Source organism: Ostrea edulis, chromosome 4 (assembly GCF_947568905.1).
Source record: "Ostrea edulis chromosome 4, xbOstEdul1.1, whole genome shotgun sequence".
Taxonomy (NCBI): domain Eukaryota; kingdom Metazoa; phylum Mollusca; class Bivalvia; order Ostreida; family Ostreidae; genus Ostrea; species Ostrea edulis.
In genome coordinates, this window is record NC_079167.1 from 14454667 (window position 1) to 14467979 (window position 13313).

General features: G+C 37.1%; 1 protein-coding gene across 1 annotated transcript in view; it reads right to left on the bottom strand.

The window, feature by feature from the left end:
- Nucleotides 1-3524: 3524 nt before the first annotated feature.
- Nucleotides 3525-13313, bottom strand: part of LOC125668045 (DBH-like monooxygenase protein 1 homolog) — a 40072-nt gene continuing 30283 nt past the window's right edge. Inside the window, exons 7-9 of the mRNA XM_048901780.2 lie at nt 8877-9120; nt 7765-7861; nt 3525-4342 (exon numbers count right to left, since the gene is read on the bottom strand). Coding sequence (XP_048757737.2) covers nt 3739-4342; nt 7765-7861; nt 8877-9120 — 945 coding nt within the window. The 3' untranslated portion in view covers nt 3525-3738. The remainder of the gene's footprint in view (nt 4343-7764; nt 7862-8876; nt 9121-13313) is intronic.

Consider the following 13313-nt stretch of genomic DNA (forward strand, 5'->3'; position numbering starts at 1 on the left):
AAACTTTTCGACTCTGACATCTCCCCTGATTGAAGACACACTGTTTGGCATGGGTGAAGTGTGTCGCAGTCTGTATAATGGAATGACAACGTGTTGTAAAGTTCTAACGAGAAACAAATGGAGTTTATCATTTTGTTTTGTGGATTTATCAGAATAAAAAGAATCTAATATTTTCGGTAAGTGCACATCTCCGATACCTGTTGAATAGACGCCCGTATTTGATACTTTTTTTTGGCGATTATACCTTGTGCATTGCATATTATGCATATGGCATGCACCTTTATTTTGCAAGAATTGATATAAATAATATATTTTATGCTCTTTGCCTATTTCATTCTATCAGTATGTAATTGGCAAATGATTTATCCGCATTTATTTTATCAGAAAATGCAAATACTTGCATGCACTTACAAGTATGCAAGAAAAGCTTTTTTTTTTCTTTTCTTTTTCTTTTTTTTTTTTTTGCATTTTTGTCTAACTTATCTAAACTTCCAGAATGTTGCATTAGTATACAATCAATATTTTGTAATTTTGAGCAAAGCATAATGTTTTAAAATGTTATTTTATTTGTTTTTCATTCCCTATATATTACTATCAGAGATGTGCACTGGTCGAGTCCACCTAGAAAAATCACTCAGGTGTGACAATCACATTTGGGGTATATACGGGTAGAGTAAATTAGGCTACCTGAAAGAAATATGGCGGATAAGATGAGAAAGGTGTACGTATTTATTAACTCATGTCAGCTTTAAATCGATGTTTACAAATAACCGCGTCACTCTGCCATTTCAACTGACAGTCACGTGACCAGTTCAAACTTTCAGATCATCGGTGGTCTTATCTGTGCCATAAGTTTAATAGAAATAAAATATCAAATACCTCTTAGTAATTCGTTGTTTTACGCTCTTTCAGCCTTAAAACTAGACAGCTGCGTATTGAGTTACTATATCATGTTGGGATTCCCCTGACGCGCGTGGGTCTATTTATAGACGTCTATTATGGGATGATTTATATTATGTACCACACTATATTTACTTTCTAAATAATATTCTCACTGTTTTCTTTTATATGCAGATGTTTTCAAGCATGTAATTAAGGGAAAGTTAATAACTTTATAAAGTAATTAATCTGCTTTAAAGTAATTATGTACAAAAATAATACATGAACATCGGGTCATACAGCTTTAAGGAAAGCACTTTAGTTTTGACAAAATTTACCCTTTTGTCATGCCAGGACTCAGCGAAAACCAATGTAATCATGATGTTGGGATGCTTTAAGTTGGAATGGCACAAAATATCGTAGCAAGACACTTTGGAGTTCATCGGAACACCATCCAGTCATTATGGAGACGTTTCCAACAATCTTTTAACACTCGGGATCGACCACGTTCTGGGCGTCATCGTGTGACGTCGCGTCGACAGGACAACCACATTAGACTTGTGCACCTGAGAAATCGTTTCCAGACAACAAGTTTGACTGCTCGTAGCATTCCTGGACATCGACCAATCAGTCCAAGAACTGTGCGTCATCGTCTGCGCGAGCACAACATCAGACCAAGACGTCCAACGGTGCGCCCAATACTGCTTCAACGTCATCTTATCGCTAGACTAGCGTGGTGCAGACGACATCTGCGATTCAGAATACAGGACTGGGCCAATATTCTGTTCACTGATGAATCCAGATTTCATTTGGATAGCAGTGACGGCCGTTGTAGAGTGTATCGTCGCGTTGGAGAGCGGTACCAGGACGCTTGTGTTGTGCAACATCGACAATTCGGTGGAGGTAGCGTTATGGTGTGGGGTGGAATAACAGCACGTGGAAGGACCCCTCTACAAATTTTCAATAGAAATCTCACCGGCGTAAGCAATCGAGACGAAATTATTCAGCGTCATGTGATACCCTTCACACAGAGACAGCAAAATCACATCACTCTGCAGCAAGACAACACAAGGCCACATGTTGCACGTGTAGTCGGGGACTTTTTTGTTCAACAGAATGTCGATGTGTTGCCTTGGCCAGCTGTTTCCCCCGATTTATCGCCGATCGAGCACTCTGGGATGAAATGGAACGACGTCTACGCCGTTTACCAAATCAGCCAGTGACATTGGCTGATTTAGACCAGGCTTTTAACCAACATCTGGATCAAGCATGCGTGAATGCAAATGGTGGTCACACACGTTATTAAAGTTAATTCAAGTTCGATTACCAGTGTCTTTCGAGTATGCTGAAATTCACGTTATTCGACGTTAACATTAATGGACTATGAAATGTTGTAACGAATACATTTGCTAACAGTATTACAAAAAATTTTGTTCATTGTTATTTTTTATTATTTTTTCATATATTAAATACTGCACAGTTTCTTTTTCCCGCTAGTATATATTTATAGGTTATAGACTTTGTATGGGGAAATATGACGACCGAGTTTTTTGGCGCGTAGACAGACCAAGCTTGCATATATAATATGTAAGATTGTTTCAGAACACCACAGTAACTATGGTTAATTGGTGAACACAAGTAATTTCTCCCTATCTACGCTTCCGAACCATTATTTTCCTGACTGAACGTATTAACACAAGATATGATTTGTTACTTGTTACTGTCGTTGAACTGTATGTTAGAATGATAAGTTTGCATGAATGTTCAATACTGGCACTGTAAAAGACTAAAGCCTATTACATAATCATAAATGTATTGTAAGACGTATCTCTTCGATACGTGACACTCCTTCAGGGCTCGAAATTAGCGAGAAATACTCGCAAAATGCGAGTACATTTGAAAAATAGCGAGTAAAAATAGTGGACACTCGAAAATTTTAGCGAGTGGTGATTTACAAACTATGATCGTATCGTATCCGTTTTATACGGTAATGCGCCATTCACTTTTCTTAAACTTGCACTCTGAATCATACAAACGCTTACTTGAACGATCGATTTCAGTAACCGTTTTTTAAGGAACTCGGAGTCAAACAAATGCTTTAGAGGTCGGACATATGATTATGATGAAAAATGCACGTGCCACGGGTCCTGTTCACCTATAGGGGTGATTAAATTGAATTCTAAGTGTGAGGTTTTTGTTATTCATTTATCTAAGAAGAAGACAAAAGTCGGAGTCTATGTTTTACAAAGTCTTCCGGTAGTTATTTTTATCAGAATCATGAGAATGTCCTATCTAAATTAATTTATTGTCATATTCAGGTCGGGTTGTAGTGATGACACGAGTGCACTGCTCACCGCGTAGACGATTATCAAAAAAGTCCATGGGGCTCATGATCGTGCTGCTTATAAAACCATGAGTCCCGGATGCGCTTTGAAAAATCACTAGTGACAACTCTGATGTGGCATGGAATTGGACCTGCGGTAAACAGGTTGTGGATTATAGGTGCGATAATCAAGAGACCTAAACATGACTTACGTAACTTAGTGTCTTGTCCAAACGATGCCTGTTGACCCACAAGGCTCAGTAATGAATAATGCTGGGGAAAATACATGTAATTGATTTTTTTTAAAAACATGAAAAAAGAGCACTGCTTCATTATTTTTATTTTAGCTTGTAGGTTTTCATTTTAGCCTGTGGATTTTTTACCCACAGGCTAAAATTAGCCTGTGGTAGAAAAAGTTAATTTCGACCCCTGCTCCTTGGACATGTATAATTCAATGGTATACTATTAGCTAATCCTACGTTCGCTAACATTCATGTTAAACATAATGCTAGAGAGCAATATATCTGATGATGCAACTAGCATAAAAGTATAAATGAAACAAACAGAAATAATGAAACCACTTCATAAAATCTCAAGTGAAAAATACTGCTGCCACTTCTCCCATCATCTTTGACCATCTGATTCTGCAATTTCTCTTCCAACAACTCGAGATCACAAGACTGAATCAGAGACATGAACAAGGGGATGTCACCGTCGAATCTGTTAATTGCAACGGCCCTCGTAAATTTCCCCATGTCACCTTCCATACAAGGATGCTTCCGAACTTCTTTGACGACTTCTTTGCATTCCTTCAAACACCAAGATAATGGTTTACAATTTTCCTTTAGTTTTTGAAATAATGGAGCCGTTTCTGGATGGGTGAAGTTGAGGAAGTCGTAAGTTTTGCATTCATATGGGTACGGTTCTTTTCTACTATAGAGCTTTGTCATAGAGATGCTACGCCAGTTGACACATGATCGGGAACGGAGATTATCATTGGGATAGACTTCCAAGAACCCAAAGCACATTTCTTCACTTGTTCCACGGCCCATAAAGGTTGTCTTCTTTTTATTAATGGATTTAAATATACACGTGGTTTTTATTTCATCGCCAGGTTGAATCTGTATGGCATTGGGTAACCTATAATATTTGATATAATTATTATTAACTAAATGCGTTGTAGTCTTGTAAATGCGCCCACCATTAACCAGGTTCAGAAAAATGCTGTCAACAAGTTTACATAAATAGAACAATTCAAAGTCAAATAGAAGGCGTTCACACTATGATTCTGCATATACACTAACGCTGTCGAGACTAACTCTTTTGGTCGGGTTTCTAATAATAGATCGGAGCAAAAATAGCCAGACGTAAAATCGATAAAACGATTTCATCTCTCCCAGTGAAATAATCATTTGAACAAAGGTACGCAAGAATCAGACGACCACTATAGGATCGAAGAAAATACCATTGTGAAATGTTTAATCTGTTTCTAGCAAAAGTGATTACAGAATATATTATTCATAAAAACAAGACATACAGAATTATCTATCTCTATGTAGCTTTTATTTGAACAAAATATAATTGAAACCGTAAAAAAAAACATTGTAGGAAAGGTAACGTGAAATGACAGATGACTATTCTAAGCTGGACCCACCATATGCACCGAAATAAAAGTTTGTAAGCCAATTTATGATAATTCACAATATTAGTACATTTCTTTCTGCTTTTCCTTAATATGTATTTTAGTTTTTATACAATATCAGCAAAATTAAAGATGTCTTTTAAATCATAAACACAATAATCACTGTAATAATTTTGGTCCCATCTTTGTACCAAAACGCCTACCTCTGGAATCATGAAATTCACAATATTGGTAATGTGCTATCTGCACCTTCTAAATATCCATTTACTTTCAATTTAGTGTGAAAACCATGCAAGAGGGTGTTATTTAGATGTTTTACGCGTAAACACTTCATGTATATACCAAGTTTGATCCTACCCTGGAGTCAGAACCTCTGTCCCGGAGATCATAAAATTTATAATTGTGGTAGAAGCCTTCCTGCTCTACACGACTATGCATTTACTTTTTCTTACACATCTGTGGTTGTAGAGAAGAAGATTTTAGAAAATTGGTAAATTTTTGGCAGTTTTTGCTGTGCCCTAAGGCCCCTGGTGTGCCAGTCATGAAATTTACAATTTATGTCCCCCTTGTTCCAAATACATTTCACACCAAATTTGAAAAGAATCATATGCCAGGCGATGGGCTAAATATGAAAAAGAACTTGATACCTTGTCAGAATGGATTAAAATTATAAGAAAAATATTAAAATCCCGTATTAGACACATCAAAACAAAAGTACGTACCATCTATCTTTCTGTGTTTATTAAACCAGAAGTGATCAAAGAATTATATAGGTTACATGAGGAATGTTTTTGTTCCAGCTGAGAAAGCTTGTAACGAGATTGTCTTTGTTTGTAAGGCTCATTATTACAACTGTATTTTAAACGAACTTGACAATAATTCCACTTCTGGTAATCGCACTTATACTCCAACTGCCCTTTCAAAAGATGAAATTCTTCAAAACCATGCTTCAGTTTTAGATACATTTAATATCCCAGTCAATGGGATCGATGAATATGAGTTACCATACCTATACCTGATTCCTAAACTTCATAAAAATCCTTACAAAGAAAGAATATTGCTGGATAGAGTAAATGTTCTACCAAGTCCCTATCTTTGCTCCTCACGAAAATACTAACAGCACTGAAGGAAAAACTGTAAACTAACTGTGCCACAACATCTGCCAGAAGTGGTGTAAATCAAATGTGGATTATAAAAAATTTTAAAGAACGTTTAGTAAATTTGAAGTCACAAAACTTTTCTCAAATCGACATCAAACCATATGACTTCAACACTTTACACGACCATTCCCCAAGATAAATTAAAGACTAGAACTTTTGTCATCATAGACAGTTGCTTCTTCAACAAAAATGGAAAAAAGAAATATTCGTATCTAGTGATCAGTCATCCAAAAAATAACACCACTCTGATTCCACGCACAAGTACTCTGAAGTTGAAATAAAAAATATGCTAGAGTTCCTCATTGACAATATCTTAGTAGTCTTTTGTGATCACGTCTTCCAACAGTTCGTCAGAATTACCATGGGCACGAATTGTGCTCCTTTGTTAGTTGACCTGTTTTATATTCCTATGAAGTAGAATTTATTCAGAAACTTCTACGTGAGAAGAAAAAATCTCTTGCTGTGGCCTTCAATTCGACATTTAGATATATCGACGATGTATTATCTATTAACAATAATAATTTTCATTCATATGTCGATAAAATATATCCCAGTGAACTGGAAATAAAAGACACCACAGAGTCGTCCACTTCTGCTTCATACTTAGATATTTTATTGAAAGTAGATATTAACGGCAAACTAACAACTCAACTTTATGACAAACGGAATGATTTCAGCTTCTCCATCGTCGTGTTTAAATCTCTCAACTGATTCGATGCGCAAGAGCTTGTTTTGCGTATGATCAGTTTTTTTAAATCTTGGTAGGCTACTGACAAACAAGTTGATGTTGAAGGGATTTCATTGGGTCAAATGCTGTCTGACGTGTTTTTGGCACACTGGGTTTGACTACGGATTAGGATTACTCCGTTTACTTAATCACGGTCACAGTGGATGTGACCGATCGACAGGGGATGCTTACTCCTCCTAGGTACCTTATCCCACCTCTTGTATATCCAGAGGTCAGTGTTTGTCCAACTCTTTATTCTGTATTCCTCATAGGAGTTATGAGAGTTATCACTGTTCGTTATCTTCACCTTTCAGAATGGTAGTTATAATTTTTTTTTAAATTCAGTTGTTAATGCACAACTCCAGTGAAAAACCCAATGATAAACGTTGAATCTCTATTGTGGTCCGCCCTGGCCCGAGGGGGAGGAGGGGGTCATGGTTTAAACATATCTGAAACTACATAACAGGAATATGCTTGCATATTAATTTGACAATCGGAATTATTATGCTCTGTGAGAAGATGGTCAAAGATTTTCTCCGTATTTAACCAATTGCAAGATTTGAAGGTCATAGAGTAAACAAATCTAAAACTATACTAAATGAATACGCTTGCATATTAATTTGACAATTTGAATCCATGTGGTTCTTGAGAAGAATTAAGATTAGTCTCTGTTCATTATCTTCACATTTTTTCCATCAAAATCTAAACAATCAAAGCCAAAATCAAGTTTAAACAACTGAATACATATACAGTATGTATGTATTATGAAAATTTTGAAAGCAATAAAGTCAATTGAACAAAATTCAAATTGATGTGTAGGTCATAAATGTAAAATGCATGCATGTACCAGAGTTCAGCTAAATATCTGAAGACACAAGGGAGGGAATATGAAAAGCAACAACAACGGAAAGACGGACCGGAAGGGGAAGAATATACCGGCATTGCCCATTACTTTATAGTGAGGAAATATAAATGAAATAACCCAAAATTATCTACGTTTGGAGAAGGTGTGTGCATATGTAAATATACGTACGGGAAAAATCTAGGCCTGTCGTAGCTGTAGGTGGATTCGTTGGTAAGGGAGGCGATCTTTACTCCATCCCGTAGGACTTCCACATATTGCTCACGTCCTGTTGTAAAAAGGAAAGATGTGTCATTTGTTAAGGTCGAATGCGACATGTCTGCAATTTTTTCCAAAACTTTTTTTTTTTATTTCCTCGATATGAAGAGTTGTATGATTTCTAATATAGGTTAAAATTTCATATAGAAGTACTATTCTTATACGTCGTATATCGGCCTGGTTGGATCAGTAGTTAGATCACCAAGTACTAGTAATGCACGGACTGGATATCTCCTACTGATCCAAAGGTGTTTCTTCCTTTCTCTACTGCAATAACTTAGTAATGTCAATATATACAACCTTCTGTAACACATAATAGTTTACTTGATCACCAACCGCCGTTCAACCCACCGGACAGCAGGGAAGCATAAATCCATAATGTCTAGGAGTAATTAAGCTCTGACAAAACTCCAACTTCACTGTCTTTCAGTGTTAAAAATATTCGAAGTGGAATTAACTGGAAATGGCATATCTAATACAATTATCTACATGTATTTCAAACAACTTCTTCTAGATATGATCAGTTTAATATGTACCACTTGCCGATATCGATAAAATCACGTTTTCAACCAGTCTATACTGAAAGCATGCACGCTGTGGGTCTGTCCAGTTCTATCACAAAAGTGTGATTTAATTAATTAAGCTTCATTTGCATCCCTGTCAACACTTGAAAAATATTTCCTCCTTCATGTGGCAATTTTTAATCATTGACAATAGAAATGGTGGATGAAAACCACACGATTTATGCAATATGGCCAGCACTCCAGTAAAAACAAATAAATGACTGTTTTGTGGTTAAAATGAATAATGATTTGAAAGTTAAACAATAGGAAAGTAAACGATGACGGGTGGTAATTATTGTATGGAGCTATCCGTCTGTGGATGCCTATTGTTTTTTAAGGTCATAGGTGAAGCTCAAACTTACATGGGTTATTCTAGAGACACAGAACAAGATAGATACTTCACTACTGTGTAGTATAAAGAGACCATAAGATATTATATGACCACAAATTCAGGGTACTTACCTAGATAGTGCATGTGATTTAATGCACGAGTGACTTTGATCGGCGCTTTGAGCAGCTCTCGTGTGTCCTCTGCGTCACAAACTGAGGATGTTGCATACCTTTTGCTCCCCGGGGGTATCTCAAGATAAATCTGTCCCACCATGTATATGGCTGCATCATTAGGGCGAAGATTTGGGGTATAATATAGAGTCATGCCCGAACTGTCGGTGTGGTCAGCTCGCTTTTCCGGATTGTTCCAATGCATCTAGATAAAAAAAAATGTTTTACATATATATTGTATGCTGTTATTCTTTTGAGTCAACAATTTTCTAGAAAGAAAAAAAATCCACTGTCCACTTTTAAAGTCAAACTGGTTTAATGTTTTTTCTTCATACCCTCTTTCCATATTTGGAAACATACGTCACAGTGAACGACTGCATATTTTATATAGACAAGTCTATCTAAACAAATAAAAACATAATTTCAATTGATGCCTTGCTCACCATTATAGCTCATTCTTCTTTCATACATCTCCCATACAGGATAATCCAATGAACAAGCGGAGACGTCATCAGGCAAACGTCATCGCCTTTTATAAGCATGGCATATCGCTTAAGATTTTTAACATTTACTCTGGTTCACGTAACTCCTATTTGTTGGAAACATATGTCAATTTGAACAACTACATATTTTGTATGCAAGTTTATTTGAGCAAATGAAAAACATAAATAGAGTCGTAGCCGAACAATACAAATAGGAAACAATATTTTTGCAAAAAGAACGGAATCGGCGTATTCTATAGGTCTGACAATGTACAAGAAATATTTCCATCTGCCAACCTTCCTGACAATCTCAAGATTCATGTTCATGCGCAATATCAGTTGTTGCCCCTGTTGAACGAAAACATTTTGCTGTGAACCTCTTGGTTGATAGTTCCGCCGAAACAATAGCTTCCTCAAGCAGTCGATCTTAAAACGAAATTACTTTCTGACATTACCACCCCGAAACCCTTTCGTTGAGTATCCTTTTTATACAAAAAAGCCACCTTCATACGATATTTTTCAAAGTAAAGTTTTGTTTGAGGGCAATACCCAGGAATCTCGTCAAAAAGTATACTGTTCCGTGCGATATTCGGTCTTAGTATTAAAGTCAAAGCTAAAAGGGTATAATGGCCTTAGTCGTAAATCTTACGTTTCAAGGTTTTTGTTCTCCGACCACGTAGTGAAAAGCGCATTTTTTTTTTTGCACGACATTACTTTTGACCTTATGGGATTCTATACCGCGCACGACATTACTTTTGACCTCATGGGATTCTATACCGCGCACGACATTACTTTTGACCTCATGGGATTCTATACCGCGCACGACATTACTTTTGACCTCATGGGATTCTATACCGCTTTTGATAAGTGCCGTTGTACTGATTCGTCTTGTACAATATTGTCTAAGCATTTAGATTTGTAAATATGGCCAATAGCAGTCTAAAAAACACAAAGACAGACGATTTTCGGAGATTGTTTTAGGGTTTACGATCAACTTCTCGATCATGTACCTCACCCAAATGACGATAAAGGACGGTACGTGCTGGAAAAAATGAACGAACAAAGCAAAATTTGGTACGATATCAAAACAAAAGTAGAAACGTTGAAATCTGAAAGGCATGCTCTGATACGTGATTTACGCCTTAACACAAAAGTGACATAGGTGTACAGCAAGTATTCACAGATAAATTAAAAAAAAAAAAACCCATTTCATTGTTCTCATCTGTCAACTCCATTTACATACATTGTAACAGAAATTAGGATGTGTTATCTGATTGGTTAGATTTTGCTTTCATCAAGAACGATTACTCGCTCGATCCGTCCGATGGCAGTTCAGTCGCAACTAAATCCGCCAAGAGGGAGATGAGAGTAAGCGAATCGGACACTTGGCTTGCGGAAATATCTAACGACAGCAATCAAACAATTGTAGATGGATATTGTGGGAGCGTAACGTATCGCAAGCCCAAGATAGCTCGAATCCATCTATTGCACTTAACGCCCAACCAACTGCATTCAGTGTGACCACCAGATATCCTCCAGGCATATATTTACCACTTTCTTATATCGGCGTGGTTCAGTGACTACACCAATGGCACAGTAAATTTTTAACGTTTGTGTAAATTTCAAGGGTTGTGAAATGGACAGTATCACCAGCCTACGATACGAAACTATGTCTACCACCCTTTGGGTTTCGGTAACATATAGTTCTCTTGATATTAGACAGAATGGTGCATTTAGATATTTTTTCTCTTGCACACGATTGTCTTGTCTGAGTGCATCGATAGAGGTCTATAATAACCATTAGAGCTGAGCGTTTAGACATTTGTTTAACCTGTCTATTGTGTGTGGGCCCCACATCCGGTTTGTATATGAAACAAGAGGCCTACAGGCTTTATCGATCACCTGAGTATTAGTGAAAAAGTATCACTACTCCCAAGGGCTATGAAATCTAGAAAAAAAAGTTTCCTGTTCTGAATATCTAAGCTAAATTCTTATGTTTACCAATAATATAAAACAAGATGTGTTCTTAAAACTTCACTGCCCTCAAAAGTGCATACACTGATGAAAGGCTTTACATAATATAATATGATAGGTGTATTAACATTAACACATTAAAAGATATGACTAATTTAGACCCGTCCTAGAGTCAAAACCCTTGGTTGTGAAATTCACCATTTTTTGTACATCCTTTTCTGCTATTCCTAAGTATGCATTTAGATTTTATACAGTCTCAGCAAACTTAAACATAAATACTATATACTAAGTTTGGCCCCACCCTGGGGTCAGAACCCTACTCTGAGGATCATCAAATTTACAATTTTGGTAAAGGACTACCTGCTCTTTCTAAATGTCCATTTAGTTATAATTTAGTATCAATAACACTAAAGAAGAATCTGATGTTATTTAAGTGCTTTATACATACACACTATATAGCAAGTTTGGCCCCCGCCCTGGGGTCAGAACCCCTACCCCGAGGATCATGAAATTTACAATGTTGGTAGAGGCCTTCCTGCTCTACATCACTATGTATTTAGTTTTTCTTAAACACGTGCGGTTTTAGAGAAGAAGATTTTTGAAAATTGGTCAATTTTGGGCAGTTTTTACCCCGCCCCTAAGGCCCCAGGGGTGCAGAAATCCCGAAATTTACAATTTAAGTCCCCCTTGTTCCAACGATGCTTCATACGAAATCTGAAAAGAATTGAAATGATAGTTATGAAAAAGACGTTAAAGATGTCTATTGTTCACACATTTAATAACTGATCATTTTGGCCCCACCCTGATACCAAAACCCTACCCCTGGGATCATCAAAATTTGGTAAAGGACTACCTGCTCTTTCTAAATATCCATTTAGTTTCAATTTAGTATCAATAGCACTAAAGAAGATGTTATATAAGTGTTTTACACATAAACACTAGATACCAGGTGCAAGGTGAAGATAACGAACAGTGATCAATCTCATAACTCCTATAAGCAATACAAAATAGATAGGTGGGCAAACACGGAACCCTGTACACACCAGAGGTGGGATCAGGTGCCTAGGAGGAGTAAGCATCCCCTGTTTGGCCCCACCCCGAGGTCAGAACCCCTACCCCGGGGATCACAAAATTTACAATTTTGGTAGAAGTCTTCCTGCTCTACATCACTATGCATTTAGTTTTTCTTACACGTGTGCGGTTCTTGAAAAGAAGATTTTTGAAAATTAGTCGATTTTGGATAGTTTTTGCCCCGCCCGTTGAGCCCCAGGGGTGCTGGAGTCCTGAAATTTACAATTTATGTCCCTCTTGTCCCAAACATGCTTCATACTAAATTTGAAAAGAAATGGAAAGGTAGTTATCAAAAAGAAGTTAGAAATGTTCAATTGTTAACGCACGACGACGGAAAACAACCAATTTCAATGGATCACCTGTGTTTACTCACGTGACCTAAAAAATTAGGGTCAATCATCCAGTTGTGCTTGTTTTGTCTTCGTAACAAGTAGTTGGTTGCTCATTTTTTGCAGCCTGTAGTATGCGCGCAATGAATCGACATCCCATTATCGAGCGCTTCTGCTCAGATTGACGAGGCTAATTGGCTATATATATCACCCTTGTGGTTTATATACGCAATGGATGTGATGTTGTTCGACAGAATTTGGGCGCTCGTTTTTTCAGCATTGTCATTTCTCGATAATTTTCAATGACGTGCAAGACACGCGTCTGTTCCAGTCCCCGGGTGCTAAGTCGCCCCATAGCATCTATAACCTGTAGTTCTACCGGACGCGTACATACTACGCATGAATTCATTCAATGATCAACAAAGTTTAGCTTCTAAGAAACTCGCTTACTCAGTAAACATTATGTATCACGCAGAAATAATTTACCTGCTGTGACTGATCTTGCGGTACACCTGCACTGGCCTGCAATTTTTGCAAGAATA